The following is a 19202-nucleotide window of genomic DNA, read 5'->3' as shown; positions in this document are numbered from 1 at the left end:
CTTGCTCTCGGCACCTCCCCTGCCTGGGCTCCCACTTTGGTGGCATTTGAGGAGCCCTTCGGCCCCCCGCTGCACTGTGGGAGCCCCTTTCTGGGCTGGCCGAGGCTGGAGCCCACTCCCTCGGCTTGCGGGGAGGTGTGGAGGGAGAGGCGCGAGCGGGAGCTGGGGCTGCGTGCAGCGCTTGTGGGCCAGCTGGAGTTCTGGGTGGGCGTGGGCTTGGTGGGCCCCGCACTCGGAGCAGCCAGCCGGCCCTGCTGGCCCCGGGTAATGAGGGACTTAGCACCCGGGCCAGGGGCTGCGGAGGGTGTGCTGGGTCCCCCAGCAGTGCCAGCCCACCGGCGCTGTGCTCAATTTCTTGCCGGGCCTTAGCTGCCTTCCCGCGGGCGGGGCTCGGGACCTGCAGCCCACCATGCCTGAGCCTCCCACCCACTCCATGGGCTCCTGTGTGGCCCGAGCCTCCCTGAGGAGCACCACCCCCTGCTCCACGGCGCCCAGTCCCATCGACCACCCAAGGGCTGAGGATTACAAGCGCATGGCGTGGGACTGGCAGGCAGCTCCACCTGCAGCCCCAGTGCGGTATCCACTGGGTGAAGCCAGCTGGGCTCCTGAATCTGGTGGGGATGTGGAGAGTCTTTATGTCTAGCTCAGGGATTGTAAATACACCAATCAGCACCCTGTGTTTAGCTCAAGGTTTGTGAGTGCACCAATCGACACTCTGTATCTAGCTCCTCTGGTGGGGCCTTGGAGAACCTTTATGTCTAGCTCAGGGATTGTAAATACACCAATCAGCACCCTGTGTTTAGCTCAAGGTTTGTGAATGCACCAGTCGACACTCTGTATCTAGCTGCTCTGGTGGGGCCTTGGAGAACCTGTGTGTCGAAACTCTGTATCTAACTAATCTGATGGGGACGTGGAGAACCTTTGTATCTAGCTCAGGGATTGTAAACGCACCAATCAGCGCCCTGACAAAACAGGCCACTGGGCTCTACCAATCAGCAGGATGTGGGTGGGGCCAGATAAGAGAATAAAAGCAGGCTGCCAGAGCCAGCATTGGCAACCCGCTCGGGTCACCTTCCACACTGTGGAAGCTTTGTTCTTTCGCTCTTTGCAATAAATCTTGCTACTGCTCACTCTTTGGGTCCACGCTGCTTTTATGAGCTGTAACACTCACCGCGAAGATCTGCAGCTTCACTCCTGAGCCCAGCGAGACCACGAGCCCACCAGAAGGAAGAAACTCCAAACACATCTGAACATCAGAAGGGACAGACTCCAGACGTGCCACTTTAAGAGCTGTAACACTCACCGCGAGGGTCCACGGCTTCATTCTTGAAGTCAGTGAGACCAAGAACCCACCAATTCCGGACACATTTTGGCGACCACGAAGGGACAGACTCCAGACGCGCCAACGCGCCACCTTAAGAGCTGTAACACCGCGAGGGTCCGCGGCTTCATTCTTGGAGTCAGTGAGACCAAGAACCCACCAATTCCGGACACATTTGGACTGCCTCCTGGGTCCTGCAGGAGCAATCTGCTTCTTTCAGAGGGTCTTTCCGTTCTCTAGGCTTTCCTGGTTTATTCCTGCAGTAGTTCTGGAGCAAAGGTTCACGATGTGAGTCTCCACACACTACTCTGTCAGAGTGGGAGCTGCAATCTAGTCCTGCCTCCCATCTGCCGTTTTTCCTCCAAATGTAACTTTCTTTAATTTCTTTCATCAATGTTTTATGGTTTTCAGGATACAGGTCTTTCACCTCCTTAGTTAAGTTTATTCTTAGGTTGTTTTTTTTTTTTTTTTTTTGAGACGGAGTTTTGCTCTTGTTACCCAGGCTGGAGTCCAATGATGCGATCTCAGCTCACTGCAGCCTCCGCCTCCCTGGTTCAAGTGATTCTTCTGCCTCAGCCTCCCAAGTAGCTGGGATTATAGGCATGCGCCACCATGCCCAGCTAAATTTTTATTTTTAGTAGAGATGGGGTTTCTCCACGTTGGTCAGGGTGGTCTCGAACTCCTGACCTCAGGTGATCCATCTGCTTGGGCCTCCCAAAGTGCTGGGATTACAGGCATGAGCTACCATGCCTGGCCTATTCTTAGGTATTTTATTCTTTTTTTGTGCTATTGTAAATGAGATTGTTTTACTAATTTCCTTTTTAGATAGTTTATTAGTGGATGTTGATTTTTCTATCCTGCAACTTTATTGAATTTATTAGTTTTTTTTTTCTTTATAATTCAGTCTCCATGGAGACTGTCAAAAATTGCCAGTGCTCACTGTATTACAAGTCACCATGGCAGGGTATCAGGAAAAGTTTTCCATCAGCAGTAATCACACCTCAGATAAACCTGACTGGCTACGATACTGCCAATGTTCAAAGCTAAATTTATTGGTTCTAACAGTTTTAAAAAACTGTTAAATGGTTTTTTATATATAAGATTATGTCTTATGCAAATGGACAGTTTTACCTCTTCCTTTCCGATTTGAATGCCTTTTATTTCTTTTTCTTGCCTAATTGCTTTAGGTAGGACTTCTAGTACTATGTTGAATAAAAGTAAGTAAGAGTGGACATCTCTGCCTTGTGCCTGATCTCAGTGGGAAACCTTTCAGTTTTTCACAATTAAGTAGGATAGCTGTGAGCTTTTCATATATGGCCTTTATTACATTGAGATAATTTCCATTTGTTTGTAGTTTGTTGACAGTTTTTACCATGAAAGGGTGCTGAATTTTTCAGGTGATTTTTCTGCCTATTGAGATGATCATATGATTGTTATCTTTTTATTTTGTTATTGTGGTGTACCACAGTAATTGATTTTCATATATTGAACCATTCTTGCATCCTAGGCATAAATCCCACTTAGTCATGGTTTATGATCCTTTTAATGTGCTGTTGGATTCAGTGAGCTACTATTTTGTTGAGGATTTTCGTATCTGTATGCTTCAGGGATATTGTCCTGTTGTTTTCTCTTCTTATGGCTTCTTTGTCTGGCTTTGGTATCAGGGAAATGCTGGCTTTGTAAAATGTGTTTGAAAGTGTTCTCTCCACTTCAGTTTTTTGAAGGAGTTTGAGACAGATTGGTGCTAATTGCTCCTTAAGTGTTTGGTAGCATTCATCAATGAAACCATCTGGTCCTGGGCTTTTCTCTTTTGGGAGATTTTTGATTACTGATTCAGTCTGCATACTTCTTATAGGTTTGTTCAGACTTTCTATTTCTTCATGATTTAGTCTTGTTGGTAGGGTGTTATGTTTCTAGGAATTTATTCATTTCTTCTAGATTATCCAGTTTGTTGGCATATGGCTGTTTTTAGTAGTCTCATGATCCTTTTTATTTCAGAGGCATCAGTTGTAATGTCTCTTTCCTTTCTTATTTGAGTCTTCTCTTTTTTTCTTAGTCTAGCTAAGGGTTTTTCAGTTTTAAATCTTTTCAAAAAACCAACTCTTAGTTTTGTTGTTTTTTCCCTATTTTTCTATTTTTTATTTTATTTATTTCTGCTCTAATCTTTGTTACTTCTTCCTTCTGGCAACTTTGGGCTTAGTTTTCTAGTTCCTTGAGCTGTAAAGTGAGGTTATTTGAGACTTTTCTTGTTTTTAATGTCAGCATTTATTGTTATGAGCTTCATTCTTACTGCTGCTTTTGTTTCATCCCATAAGTTTTGGTATATTGTGTTTTTGTTATTTGTCTTGAGATTTTTTTTTTTTTTTTTTTTTTTTGTGACAGAGTCTTGCTCTGTCGCCCAGGTTGTGGCGCGATCTCGGCTCACTGCAAGCTCTGCCTCCTGGGTTCACACCAGTCTCCTGCCTTAGCCTCCCGAGTAGCTGGGATTACAGGCGCCTGCTGCCACGCCTGGCTAATTTTTTGTATTTTTAGTAGAGATGGGGTTTCACCGTGTTAGCCAGGGTGGTCTCGATCTCCTGACCTCGTGATCCACCTGCCCTGGCCTCCCAAAGTGCTGGGATTACAGACGTGAGCCACCGCACCCGGCATCTTGAGATATTTTCTAATTTCCTTTTTTTCTTTTTCAATCCAGTGGGTGTTCCAGAATGTGGTGTTTACTTTTCATGTATTTGTAAATTTTTCAGTTTTCATTCTTTTATAGTCAGAAAATACACTTGGTATGATTTCAGCCTTCTTAAATTTGCTAAGGCTTGTTTTGTTACCTATCTTGTGTTCTCTCCTGGAGAAGTATTCCTGTTTGCTTGAGAAGAATGTGTAGTTTGCTGCCATTGAGGAGAATGTTTTGTATATATCATTAGATTCATTTGGTCTACAGTGTTATTGAAGTCTTCTGTTTTCTTATTGATCTTCTGTCTGGATGTTTTGTTCAGTATTGAAAATGGGGTATTGAAGTCTCCAATCGTTATTCTACCGTTTATTTCTCCCTTTAGTTCTGTCAGTGTTTGCTTTATATATTTATGTACTCTGATGTTGGGTGCATGTATACTTATAATTGTCATATCTCCCTGGTGGATTGATCCTTTTATCATTGTCAAATGTCTTTTATTTAAATTTTGTTTTTTTCTTTTATTTCTGTCCTTTGTAAACAAAAACTTGTCCTTTTTTAAAATGAGAAATGATGAATGTCTTGTGTTTCATGTGACGGTTTTTCCCAATGTAAGTATAACTATCTCTGCTCTCTCTTGATTACTATTTGCATGGAATATTTAATTATCTCTTTACTTTCAGCCTATGTGTGTCCTTAAATCTGAAGAGAGTTTCTTGTAATAGTGTATAGTTGGATCTTTTTTGTTTTTAAATCTATTCAGACTTTTACTAGAGTTTAATCTATTTTCCTTTAAAGTGATTATTGATAGGGAAGAATTTTACTACTGCCATTTTGTTGTGTTTTGTTAATCTTATAGTTTTTTTGGTTGTCTTACCCTTTCTTGCTGTCTACCTTTGGGTTTTGCTGATTTTTTGTATTTGTAGGCTTTGATTATTTTCTCTTTTTTCCTTTGGGTAACTTCTGTAGGTATTTTATATTCTTTCCTTCTTAAATTACAGTTGAAAGTATATCACCTGAGAGGTTAGACATCCAAAGGATGTTCTGGTCTTGCAGCATGATTTCTGGTGTTAGTCTTCCTTTTGTTTCCAAGCAAAAGTTATGCAATAAGACAGAATATAAGGTCTCTGAGAGCCTTAAGCTTTTTTTTCCTTCTTCACGTCTGTAGTAGATATTTGTAGATACTAATTCTTGATGATCTTGGGGTTTTGAATATTATATCCAAATATAATAGTACAGGTTAATTTCCTGAACACCTTGGTAGTGAGATAATTTAAGAAACTTAAGGCATGATGGGAAAAATAGACATGAGAATCTGATGTTCAGAATTTATCTTTGAAAGCCCTTAGAAATGTTTTAACACAATAATTTTTAGAAAGAACACCACATAAAGAAAATATGTTCTGATTTTACACTGTTAATATCTATTAATAGCATGATTTTTAACATTTATCTTTATATTGTGCAATGCCAGTTTTTACTTTTTATTGTTTTTCGAGACAGGGTCTTACTTTGTTACCCAGGCTGGAGTGCAGTGGTGCGATCACGGCTCACTGCAGCCTTGACCTACCGGGCTCAGGTGATCTTCCCACCTCAGCCTCTCAAGTAGCTGAGACTACAGGCTTGCACTACCACACCTGGCTAATTTTTATATTTTTTGTAGAGATGGGGTTTCACCATGTTGCCCAGGCTGGTCTTGAACTCCTGGGCTCAAGCTATCTGCCCACGTTGGCTTCCCAAAGTGTTGGGATTACAGGTGTGAGCCACCTCACCTAGCCACTGCAAGCCTTTTTTTTTTTTTTGAGATGGCATCTTGCTCTGTTGCCCAAGCTGGAGTGCAGTGGCACCATCTAGGCTCACTGCAACCTCCGCCTCCAAGGTTCAAGCAATTCTCCTGCCTCAGGATGAGATTATAGGTGCACGCCATCACACCTGACTAATTTTCGTATTTTTAGGAGACACAAGGTTTCACCACGTTGGTCAGGCTGGTCTTGAACTCCTGACCTTGCGATCTGCCCACCTTGGCCTCCCAAAGTGCTGGGATAACAGGCGTGAGCCACCGTGCCCGGCCTGCCACTGCAAGTCTTTAGAAGGTTTCCTTTCCTTAGCCAGGCGTGGGGGTGTGTGCCTGTAATACCAGCTACTTGGGAAGCTAAGGCAGGAGAATTGCTTGAACCTGGGAGGTGGAGGTTTCAGTGAGCCGAGATTGCACCCCTGCACTCCAGCCTGGGCGACAGAGTGAGACATCGTCTCAAAAAAAAAAAAAAAGAAAATCTCCTTTTCAAATTTATAGATCGATAGATCTCATGATTCTTTAGCTGACACTTTATTTCTTGTCTTTTTTCCCTTTTTCATTTGGACTTAAGGTGCACAGAATTGCATTAATCACAGTCCTTGGTTCATTTTTAAAACTTTTATTTTTATTAAAAAAATTTTCTTTCCACCATCCTTAGCCTCTAAAAGTCCTGGGATTACAGGCATGAGCCATGGCACCCAGCCTCAACTATTATCTTTTTTTGGGAACAGTTTTATTGATTTAATTCACATACCATATAATTTATCCAATTCAGTAGTTTTTAGCATATCCACAGACTTGGACAACCATCACCACTGTCTAATCATAGAACATTTTCATTATCTCAGAGACAAACCCTATGTTCAGTAGCAGTCATTGCCTGTTGCACCCACATACTCCTTCCTCTAACCCTAGGCCACCACTGATCTACTTTGCCTAGATTTGCCTGTATAGATTTGTCTATTCTGGATATTTCTTATGTAAATTGATTCATGTAATATGTACTATTTTATATCTAGCTGCTTTCATTTAAGCATATTTTCAAAGTTTAGCCATGTTGTAGCATGTATCAGTACTTCATTGTCTTTTTATGGTCCAATAATATTCCATTACTTGGATATGTCACATATTGTTTATTCATCAGGTGATGGACCTTTGGGTTGTTTCCACTTTTTGGCTTTTATGAAAATGCTGCTGTGAACATTTGTGTAGTTTTTGGGTGGACATGTTTTCATTTCTTTTGAGCATATCCCTAGGGGTGGACATGCTGCATCATAAAGTAACTTTATATTTAATATTTTGAGGAACTGCCAACCTGTTTTCCAAAGTTGCTACATCATTTCACATTTCTACCACCAATGTTTGAGAATTCTAATTTCTTCACATCATTATAATCACTTGTCATTATGATTTTTGATTATAGCCATTCTAGTGGGTATGAAGTGGTATTTCATTGTCATTTTGATTTGCATTTTACTGATGACTAATGATGTTGAGCATCTTTTCATGTGCTTATCGGCTGTTGTGTATTTTCTTTGGAGAAATATCTCTTCAACTTCTTTGTCAATTTTTTGTTGGGTTATTTTTCTTTTTATTATTGAGTTGTAAGAATTCTTTATATAATTTGTGAAAGTCACCAATGCTGTGATAGAGTCACTTACGTCCGACCCAAACAAAGTGGAACCGGGAGGTCATGACGAAGGACTCACGCTTATATGTCTGAGATAAGAACTATCACAAGGATCTTCTAAAAACTCATAAGAGGCCGGGCACAGTGGCTCATGCCTGTAATCCCAGCACTTTGGGAGCCCAAGGCGGGTGGATCACGAGGTCAGGAGTTCCAGACCAGCCTGGCCAAGATGGTGAAATCTCGTCTCTACTAAAAATACAAAATTTAGCTGGGTGCAGTGGCGGGCACCCATAATCTCAGCTACTCAGGAGGCTGAGGCAGGAGAATCTCTTGAACCTGGGAGGCAGAGCTTGCAGTGAGCCAAGTTTGCGCCACTGCACTCTAGCCTGGGTGATGGAGCAAGACTATGTCTCATTAAAAAAAAAAAAAAAAATCCCCAGAAAAAACTCATAAGAAATTCCTGTATGTCCTACATGTCTTAGTCATCCTGCATATTCTGCACACATCTGTAACAGGGTTTATTGCAAGAAATTCCTCATGGATTTCAGCATTCCAGATAAGCCGCTCTCACAAGACGAACATTTGCATAGCAATGGCTGTCTCCACCAATGAATTAGCACCAGCATCTACAACTGGCCCCTGTAACTAATGATTTTTGTTTCAAAATAGCTTACGTAGACCTCTCCTCTTTGCCTTTAAAAGTTTCACCTTACTTCATCCTATCTGGATACGCCTTTGACCTGTTATAGCAAACATATCCTGGATTGCAATCGCCTGTCACTCCCAAATAAAATTTTCTTTTGGAGAGTTTCGTTGTCATTATTTTAGGTTGACATAATCTAGACATAAGATCCCTATCAGACATGACTTCCAAGTATTTTCTATTCTGTGGGTCATCTTTTTACTTTCTTGATTGTAGGACAAAAGTTTTAAATTTTGTTGACATTCAGTTTCTCTATTTTTTTCTTTTTTTTTGTCTTTTGAGATTTTAATGTCATATGCAAGAAGACCTTGCCAACCGTAAGGTCATGTAGATTTACTTCTATACCTTCTTCCAATAATTTTACAGGTTTAGCTCTTACATTTAGATCTATGTTCCATTTTCAGTTAATTATTGTGTATAATGTAAGAAGGGGTCCCATCTCCATTCTTTTGCATATGGATATCCAGTTGTTCCAGCACCATTTGTTAAAAAGGCTATTTCCCCCATACCCCCAACTGAATTATCTTGATACTCTTGTTGAAAATCAATTGACCATAAATGTAAAGGTTTGTTTTTAGACTCTTAGTTCTGTTCTTTTGGTCTCTATGTCTATTTTTATACTAGTACTACACTGTCTTGACAAGTGCAGCTTTGTAGTAAGTTTAAAATTGGGGAAGTGTGAGTCCTCCAGCTTTGCTCTTTTTTTCCACAGTTGTCTGATTTTTCTGGATTTGTTCCATTTTCATGTGAATTTAGGATAAGCCTGTCAATTTCTGTAAGAAAGTAGGAACTGGAATTTTGACAGCAATTATATTGAATATGTAGATCAATTTGGGAAGTGTTATCCCATCAATATTAAATTCTCCAATCCATGAACATGTGATGTCTTTCTATATTCAGAAATTCTTTAATGTCTTTCAATAATATTTTGTGGCTTCCAGAGTACAAGTTTGACTCCTCTTTTGTTAAATTTATTCCTAAGTATTTTATTCTTCTTGATGCTATTTGAAATTGAATTTTTTTTTTCTTTTTGAGATAAGGTCTCACTTTGTCACTGTGTCTGGAGTGCAGTGGCATGATCATGGCTCACTGCAGCCTGAAACCCCTAGGCTCAAGTGATCTTCCCACCTCAGTTTCTCTAGTAGCTGAGACTACAGGCGTGCAACATCACGCCCAGCTAATTTTTATATTTTTTGTAGAGCTGGCGTCTGTCTATGTTGCCCAGGCTGGTCTTGAACTGCTGAGCTCAAGCGATCCTCCTGCCTTGACCTCCCAAACTTCTGGTTTTACAGCATGAGCCACTGCGCCTGGCTGAAAGGGAATTGCTTTTTTTTTTTTTTTTTTTTTTGAGACAGAGTCTTGCCCTGTCACCCAGGCTGAAGTGCAGTGGCACGACCTCGGCTCACTGCAACCTCTGCTTCCTAGGTTCTAGCAGTTCTCCTGCCTCAGCCTCCTGAATACCTGGGATTACAAGCACCCACCACCGTGCCTGGCTAATTTTTGTATTTTTAGTAGAGATGGGGTTTCACCATGTTGGTCAGGCTGGTCTCAAACTCTTGACCTTGTAATCCACCCGTGTCGGGCCTCCCAAAGTGCTGAGATTACAGGCGTGAGCCACTGTGCCCGGCCCTGGAATTGCTTTTTAAATTTTATTTTCAGATTGTTTATTGCTAGGTTTAGAAAATTAAGAAGTATTCTTTCATTTCTAGAGCACAAATTAGGAGTTAGGATTTCTATTTGGTTTTATTCCAAGTATATAGAGGTATATGAAAATGTTATTTTCTCATAAAAACCTCTTTTCATTGCCTTATTTAACATTTATTGAGTCTTCATTCGTAACCTCCTATGGACCATATCTTCACCCTCCAAGGCATGCAGTGTGAATGAATTTAAAAATATATCATCATAGGTTTATTGTTTGAAACATATTAATATAGAGTGAAATTTGAATAAGGTGATAAGACATTTTTTCACTAACTTACAATTATCATATAGGCTGCTGTTAACTTAAAGGGCAGTGATTTGACAAAACCAATACAGATTATTACAACTGGTTCTAATTATGTTTATGAACAAGAGTTAAGATTATGAAACCAACCTTTTTTGGAGGCACTTGGTTAGAAGAGCTTGGTAAATGATTTTGATTTTCTTTTCACTAGCTATTTTTATTTTTTATTTTTTATTTTTTTTGTGAGACAGAGTCTTGCTTTCACCCAGGCTGGAGTGCAGTGGAGTGATCTCAGCTCACTGCAACCTCCACTTCCCGGGTTCAAGCGATTCTCATGCCTCAGCCTCCCGAGTAGCTAGGATTGCAGGTGTGTGCCACCACAGCTGGCTAATTTTTTTTTGTATTTTTAGTAGAGATGAGGTTTCACCATGTTGGCCAGGCTGGTCTTGAACTTCTTTCCTCAAGTGATCCACCCACCTTGGCATCCCAAAGTGCTGGGATTACAGGTGTGAGCCACCACGCCTGGTCTTCTCTAGCTATTAATAACACTTATTAATACTTTTGCTTCATACTAAAATTAAAAAGCTCCTGCCTTATTAATCCTCTATATAGCCTACTGCAATGGTAAATATATTTAATGTATTTATTTTAGAAAGAGAAAAATTAAGTCAGAGAATGGCTAAAATAAAATATTTTAAAAAAGAAAATGCCAGGTTCTGGTTAGGATGGGAAGCAACCAGAACTCTCATACATTGCTGGTATGAGTATGAATTTGTACAGCCCCTAAGAAAACTGTTTGGAAGTATTTACTAAATCGAACATAAGCAAATTTTACCTTGCCAAGTGTATTAGCATGATAGAATATAGAGTGTCAACTTGATTGGATTGAAGGATGCAAAGTATTGATCCTCGGTGTGTCTGTGAGGGTGTTGCCAAAGGAGATTAACATTTGAGTCAGTGGGCTGGGAAGGCAGACCCACACTTAATCTGGGTGGGCACCATCTAATCAGCTGCCATCATGGCTAGAATATAAAGCAGGCAGAAAAAAAAAAATGTGAAAAGACTAGACTGGCCTAGCCTCCCAGCCTACATCTTTCTCTCATGCTGGGTGCTTCCTGCCCTTGGACATCGTACTCCAAGTTCTTCAGTTTTGAAACTCAGACTGGCTCTCCTTGCTCCTCAGCTTTCAGACGGCCTATTGTGGGACCTTGTGATCATGTGAGTTAATACTTAATAAACTCCCCTTTATATATATATCTATTTGTATCTATCTATACATATATATATCTTCTATTAGTTCTGTTCCTCTAGAGAACCCTGACCAATGCAATTAGGGTTCTTAGCAGAAATTGAGCCAATGGGATTTGTACATATATACAGAAAGATTTATTATAAGTGATTGGCTATGTGATTATGGAGACTGACAAGTCCCATGGTCTGCAGTGGGCAAGCTGGAGACCTAGAACTGCTGATAGTGTAGTTTCATTCCTAGTCCAACAGTCTCAAGGCCCCGGAAGAGCTGATGTTTGAATATGAGTCCAAAGGCAGGAAAAAACTGGTGTATCAGCTTGAAGGCTGTCAGACAGAAGAAATTCCCTATTACTAAGTCTTTTTGCTTTATTCAGGCCTTCCACTGATTGGATGAGGCCCAACCACATTAGGTAGGGAGAGTTCTTTGTGTTTTGGATGCAAGTCTTGTATCAGATACACTTTTTACAGAAATTTCCCACTAGTCTGTGGCTTGTCCTTTCATTCCCTTAACAGTGTCTTTTGCAGAGGCAAGTTTTAAATTATAATGAAGTCCAGTTTATCACTTTTTCTTTCATGGATCATGCTTTTCATATTGTATCTAAATAGTCATTGCCAAACCCAAGTTCCCTTAGTTTTTTTTTTTCTATGTTATTTTCTAGAGGATTTATAGTTTTATATTTTACATTTAAGTGTATGATCCACGATATCATTTGGCTGTGTCCCCCACCAAATCTCATCTTGAATTGTAGCTCCTACAATTCTCATGTGTCGTGGGAGGGACCCACTGGGAGGTAATTGAATTATGGAGGTAGGTCTTTCCCCTGCTGTTCTTGTGATAGTGAATAAGTCTCATGAGATCTGATGGTTTTATAAAGAAGAGTTCCCCTGCACAAACTTCTCTCTTTGCCTGCTGCCATCCATGTAAGATGTGACTTGCTCCTTCTTGCTGTCCACCATGATTGTGAGGCCTCTCCAGCCATGTGGAACTGTAAGTCCATTAAAACTCTTTCTTTTGTAAATTGCCCAGTTTCTGGTATGTCTTTATCAGCAGCATGAAAACAGGCTAATACAGTAAATTCATACCAGGAGAATGAGACACTGCTGAAGATACCCAAAAATGTGGAAGTGACTTTGGAACTGGGGAACAGAGAGTGGTTGAAACAGTTTGGAGGGCTCAGAAGAAGACAGGAAAATGTGGAAAAGTTTGGATCTCCCTAGAGACTTGTTGAGTGGCTTTGACAAAAATGCAGATAATGATATGGACAGTGGAATCCAGGCAGAGGTGGTCTCAGATGGAGAGGAGAAACTTGTTGGGAAGTGGAGCAAAGGTGACTCTTGTAATGTTTTAGAAAAGAGAGTGGTGGCATTTTGCCCCACCCTAGAGATTTGTTGAACTTTGAACTTGAGAGAGATGATTTAGGGTATCTGGTGGAAGAAATTTCTAAGCAGCAAAGCATTCCAGAGGTAACTTGGGTGCTGTCAAAGGCATTCAGTTGTAAAAGGAAAGCAGAGCATAGAAGTTTGGAAAATTTGTAGCCTGACAATGCGATAGAAAAGAAAACCCCATTTTCTGAGGAGAAATTCAAGCTGGCTGCAGAAATTTGCATAAGTAATGAGGAGCTGAATGATAATCCCCAAGACAAGGGGGAAAATGTCTCCAAGGCATGTCAGAGACCTTTGCGGCAGCCCCTCCCATTATAGGCTGGGAGGTTTAGGATGAAAAAATGGTTTCATAGGCAGGGCCCAGGGCCCCCCTGCTCTGTGCAGCCTCAGGACTTGGTGCCTTGAGTCCCAGCTGTTCCAGCTTTGACTAAAAGGGGCCAAACAACAGCTGGGTCTGTTGCTTCAGAAAGTTCAAGCCCCAAGCCTTGGCAGCTTCAACATGGTGTTTAGCCTGCAGGTGCACAGAAGTCAAGAATTGAGGTTTAGGAATTTCCACCTAGATTTCAGAGGATGTATGTATGGAAATGCATGGATGCCCAGGCAGAAGTTTGCTTCAGGGGCTGGGCCCTCATGGAGAACCTCTGCTAGGGCAGTGCAGAAGGGAAATGTGGGGTTGGAGCCACCACACAGAGTTACTACTGGGACACCACCTAGTGGAGCTGTGAGAAGAGGGCCACCGTCCTCCAGACCCCAGAATGGTAGATCCACTGACAGCTTGCACCGTGCGCCTGAAAAAGCTGCAGACAATGCTAGCTGGTGAAAGCAGACAGAAGGCTATCCTCCGCCACAGGGGCGGAGCTGCCCAAGGCTGTGGGAGCCCACCTTTTGCATCAGCGTGACCTGGATGTGAGACATGGAGTCAAAGGAGACCATTTTGGAGCTTTAAGATTTGACTGCCCCACTGGATTTCAGACTGCATGGGGCCTGTAGCCCCTTTGTTTTGTCCAGTTTCTCCCATTTAGAATGGCTGTGTTTACCCAATGCTTGTACCCTCATTGTGTCTAGGAAGGAACTAACTTGCTTTTGATTTTACAGGCTCATAGGCAGAAGGGACTTGCCTTGTCTCAAATGAGACTTTGGACCATGGACTTTTGAGTTAATGCTGAAATAAGATTTTGGGAGACTGTTGGGGAGGCATGATTGGTTTTGAAATATGAGGACATTAGATTTGGGAGGGGCTGGGGTGGAATGATTTGGTTTGGCTGTGTCCCCTACCAAATGTCATCTTGAATTGTAGCTCCCACAATTCTCACGTCATGGGAGGGACCCAGTGGGAGGTAATTGAATCACGAGGCGGGTCTTTCCTGTGCTGTTCTTGTGATAGTGAATAAGTCTCACGAGATCTGATGGTTTTATAAAGAAGAGTTCCCCTGCACAAACTCTTCTCTTTGCCTGTTGCCATCCATGTAAGATGTGACTTGCTCCTCCTTGCCTTTCGCCATGATTGTGAGGCCTCCCCAGCCACGTGGAAGTGTAAGTTCATTAAACCTTTTTTGTAAATTGCCAGTTTCTGATATGTCTTTATCGGCAGTGTGAAAACGGACTAATACAATCTATTTTGAGTTAATTTTGGGAACGCCATAGGGTCTATGTCTTGATTCATTTTGTTGTATGTGAATGTCCAGTTGTTATAGCACCGTTTGTTGAATAGACTATTCTTTCTTCATTGCTTCTTTGACAAAGATCAGTTGTCCATATTGTGTGGGTTTATTTATCAACTCTCTATTCTGTTCCATTGAACTTTTTCTATTCTTTCACCAAAATCATAGTCTTGATTATTGTAGGCCTATAAGTCTCCTGAAGTCAGGTAATGTCAGTCCTCCAATTTTGTTTTTCTTCAGTATTGTGTCACCTATTCTAGGTCTTTTGCCTTTCAGTATAATTTTAGAATTATTTTCTTGATATCCAGAAAATAATTTACTGGGATTTTGATTGGGATTGTCTGAATCTGTAGAGTAGATTGGGTAGAACTGACATGTTAACAACAGCAAATCTCCCTTCTGTGAATGTGGAATACCTCTGCATTAATTTAGATATTTTTAAAATCAGAGTTTTGTAGTTTTATATCCAAGTAATTCTTTTTTGGGGCTGCTAATGTAAATGGTGTTTTTTTTTTTTTTATTTCAAATTCCAGTTGTTAATTGCTGGTATATAGGAAAGCAATTTATTTTTGGACATTAACTTTTTATCCTGCATCCTTGCTTATTAGTGCCAGGAATTTTTGTTGATTCATTAGGATTTTCTACATAAACAATCATGTCATCAGAGAACAAAGAGAGTTTTATTTCTTTCTTCCAAATATGTATGCCTTTTATTTCCTTTTCTTGTCTTCCTGTATTAGCTAGGACTTCCAGTATGATACGGAATAGGAGTGTTGAGAGGAGATATCTTTGCCTTGATTCCAGTCTTGGGAGAAAGATTCTAGTGTTTTTTTTTTTTTTTTTTTGAGACGGAGTTTCACTTTCGTTGCCCTGGCTGGAGTGCAATGGCGCAATCTTGGCTCACTGCAACCTCCACCTCCTGGATTCAAGCAATTCTCCTGCCTTAGTCTCCTGAGTAGCTGGGATTACAGGTATGCGCCACCACACCTGGCTAATTTTGTATTTTTAGTAGAGACAGAGTTTCTTTATGTTGATCAGGCTGGTCTCAAACTCCTGACCTCAGGTGATCTGCCTGCCTCGGCCTCCCAAAGTGCTGGGATTACAGGTCTGAGCCACCGTGCCCAGCCCTAGTTTTTTTAATCATTAAGTATGATGTTAGCTGTAGGGTTTTTGTAGACATTCTTTATCAAGTTGAGAATTTTTTTTTTTATTCACAGGTTTCTGAGAGTCTTGATCATGAATGGCTGTTGGATTTTTGTCAGATGATTTTCCTGCATCTATTGATAGGTTATGTTTCATCTTTAGCCTGTTGGTGTGATGGATTGTATTAATTGATTTTTGAATGTTGAATCAGGTTTGCATAACTAGATAATTCTCACTTGGTTGTGGTGTATAATTCTTTTTATATACTGTTGGATTCAGTTTGCTGATATTCTGTTGAGGAACTTTGCATGTGTGCCCATGAGAGAGATTTGTCTGTAGTTTTCCTTTATTTCAATGCCTTTATTTCATTTTGGTATTAGGGTAATGTTGACATATAGTGTGTTAGAAAACATTCCCTCTGCTTCTGTTATCTGTAAGATATTTTGGAGAATTGTATCACATCTTCCTTAAATTTGGTAGAATTCAAAAGTGAAACTATCTGAGACTGGTGCTTGGAAGATAATTGTTGATTCGGTTTCTTTAATAGACATAGAACTAGTAATATGATTTGTTTGACTTGGAAGTTTTGGTAGATTGTGTCTTTGAAGGTATTTGTTCATCTAAGTTTTCAAATTTGTGGGCACGGAGTTCATAATATTCCTGTAATTTTTTTTTTGGTGTCTGTTGAAACAGGAGTAATGGCCCCTTTTTCATTTTCATGTATTAGTAATTTGTGTTCTTTTTCTACTTGGTTAGCCTGGCTAGAGGTTTATCAATTTTATTGCTCTTTTCAATGAACCAGCTTTTGATTTTGTGAATTTTAAAGTCGATTTCCTGTTTTCATTAATTTGTGCTTTTTTTAAACTTTTTTTTTTTTTTTTTGCTTACTTTGGAATTACTTTGCTCTTTTTTTTTCTAGTTTCCTAAGGTGTAGAAGCTTATTCAATTTAGATATTTCTTCTTCTGTAATGTAGCAATTCAGTGCTATACATTTCTCTCTAAGCACTGCTTTTGCTGCATCTCACACATTTTCATAAGATTTATTTTCATTTTCATTTAGTTCAAAATATTTTAAAATTTATTTTGAGACTTCTTGGATGATGTGTTATTTAGAGGCTTTTTGTTTAATCTCCAAGAAGTTTTCCAGCTATATTTCAGTTATTGATTTATAGTTTAATTCTATTGTGATCTGAGAGCATAGTTGTTAGGAATTATATTGTTTTAAATTTGTTAAGGTATTCTTTATGACCCAGAATATGATGTCTTAGTGAGTGTTTCCACGTGAGCTTGAGAAGAATGCATATTGTGCTATTGTTGGATGAAATATTCTATAAATGTCAATTAGATCCAGTTGATTGATGATGCCGTTCAGTTCAACTATGTACCCTTACTGATTTTCTGCCTGCTGCATCTGCCGATTGCTGATAGAAGGATGTTGCAGTCTCCAACTATAATAGTAGATTCATCTATTTCTGTTTACATTTTTGTCCATTTTCACCTCACGTATTTTGACATTTTGTTAGTTCTTCTTGGAAAATTGACCCCTTATTACTATGTATTGCTGTTCTTTGTCCTGTTAATTTTCTTTGCTCTGAAGTCTGCCTTGCCTGAAATTAATATAGCTGCTGTTCTCTTGATTATTGTTAACATGGTTTGTCTTTCTCTGTCACTGTACTTTTAATCTGTCTGTCTTAAAATACTTTTTTATAGACAACATATAGTTAAGTATTTTTTATCCACTCTGTCTCTTTTAATTGGTATATTTAGACCATTCATATTTAAAGTGATAATTGATATTATTGGTTGAATATTTACCATAGTTTTAACTATTTTCTATTGTCCTTGTTCTTGGTGGTTTTTTTGGTCTTTTTTTCTGTCTTTGGTTCTAGCTGAGCATTTTATGAGTCTGTTTTCTTTCCTCTCTTAGCATATCAATTATACTTCTTTCAAAATATTTTTAGTGGTTGCCCTTGAGTTTGCAATTTACATTTGCAAGTAATCTACCTTCACTTTCACATAACACTGTATTGCTTCATGAGTAGTGCAGGTACATTATGAGAGAATATTCCTAGTTCCCCTCTTGCTGTCATTCATTTCACTTATCTAGAAGCTGTAATCACCAAATACATTATTGTTATTATTACTTTCAATAAATTGTTGTCTGTTAGATTAAGAAAAAGAAAATAAAAGACTTTATTTTACCTTCACTTACTCCTTCTCTAATGATCTTTCTTTTCTTTTTTTGTTTGAGATGGAGTCTCGCTCTGTCGCCTAGGCTGGAGTGCAGTGGTGTGACCTCTGCCTCTCAGATTCAGGCAGTTCTTGTGCCTCAAGTCTCCTGAGTAGCTGAGATTACAGGCACGTGCCACCATGCCCAACCAATTTTTGTATTTTTAGTAGAGATGGGGTTTCTCGATGTTGGCCTGGCTGGTTTCAGTCTCCTGGGCCCAAGTGATCCACCCACCTTGGCCTCCCACAGTGCTGGGATTACAGCCATGAGCCCAGCCACCATGCCTGACACTGGCCTAATGATCTTTCTTTACATAGATTTGAATTTCTGTCCTGTGGTCATGTTCTTTTATGAAGATCTTTTAAAATTTCTTGCTAAGCCACCTGTGCCTCCAGTAAAAACAAAAAAAGAAAAAAAATTCTTGCTAATTAAGTCTATGGGCAACAAATTCCTTCAGTTTTCTTTTGTCTGACAAACTCTATTTATCTATCTATCTACCTATCTGTCTATATTTATTTATTTATTGAGACAGAGTCTTGCTCTGTCGCCCTGGCTGGAGTGCAGTGGCGTGATCTTGGCTCACTGCAAGCTCCGCCTCCCAGGTTCACGCCATTCTCCTGCCTCAGCCTCCTGAGTGGCTGGGACTACAGGCACCCGCCACCACACCCGGCTAATTTTTTGTATTTTTAGTAGAGACAGGGTTTCACCTTGTTAGCCAGGATGGTCTTGATCTCCTGACCTCGTGATCTGCCCGCCTCGGCCTCCCAAAGTGCTCTCCTTTATTTTTGAAAGATAATTTTGCTGGATACAGAACTTTGGGTTGGTGTTTTCATTTTTCATTTTTTCCTTTTAACATTTGAAATATTTTACTGCTTTCTTTTTGCTTGCATGGTTTCTGAAGAGAAGTCTGATGCAATTCTAATCTTTGATCCTCTATTTGTAAGGCATTTTTATTCCTGTAGCTTATTTCAAGATATTCTCTTTATCTTTGATTTTCTGCAGCTTGCAGCATATAATATGCCTAGACTTAGGTTTTTTTTTTTTGTATTTACGTTGTTTGTTGGTCTGTGAGCTTTCTGGATCTGTTGTTAGGTGTTTGTATTAATTTTGGCAAATTATCAGCCATTATCACTTGAAATATTTTATCTGTTGCTTTCTTTTTTTCTGGTATTCCTGTTATGTATGTTATGCCTTTTGTAATTGTTCTGTACTTCTTGGCTATTCTGTTTCTTTTCAGAATTGTTATTTTTTCTGTTTGCTTTTCAGCTTGGGAAGTTTCCATTGACATATCTTCTAATTGACTAATTGCTATGGTGTTAAGAGATGGGGAGAGGGGAACATTCTGTAGTCTTGTGATTAGGTCTCAGTCTTTTATTGAGCCTATGCCTGTGGTCTGTGACCTTCACAGGTGTCTAGTCTACCAATGAGCTCATCAAAGCATTCTTCATTTCTGTTACAGTACATTTGATTTC

General features: G+C 40.0%; 1 protein-coding gene and 1 non-coding gene across 27 annotated transcripts in view; one reads left to right on the top strand and one right to left on the bottom strand.

Annotated features, from left to right (window-relative positions):
* Positions 1-19202, top strand: part of LMBR1 (limb development membrane protein 1) — a 209937-nt gene that overhangs the window by 18231 nt on the left and 172504 nt on the right. For 4 of the 26 annotated variants that reach the window (XM_063815872.1, XM_063815870.1, XM_054655415.2 and 1 more), the window contains one exon: positions 15206-15328. The exons of 21 other annotated variants lie outside the window; for them this stretch is intronic. Coding sequence is in view for 1 of the 5 variants with exons in the window: in XM_054655411.2 (XP_054511386.2) it covers positions 14197-14229 (33 nt within the window). In the remaining 4 variants the exon portion in view is untranslated. Of the gene's footprint in view, positions 1-14106; positions 14230-15205; positions 15329-19202 lie in introns of those variants that run through there. One more of the 26 variants, XM_054655411.2, reaches the window with a different exon arrangement.
* On the bottom strand, positions 2226-2366 carry LOC112209968 (U4 spliceosomal RNA). Its single transcript, XR_002944939.1, has one exon. It is a non-coding gene; the product is annotated as a U4 spliceosomal RNA (small nuclear RNA).

Source organism: Pan troglodytes, chromosome 6, assembly GCF_028858775.2.
Source record: "Pan troglodytes isolate AG18354 chromosome 6, NHGRI_mPanTro3-v2.0_pri, whole genome shotgun sequence".
NCBI lineage: Eukaryota > Metazoa > Chordata > Mammalia > Primates > Hominidae > Pan > Pan troglodytes.
This window is presented reverse-complemented; position numbering and strand designations above follow the sequence as displayed.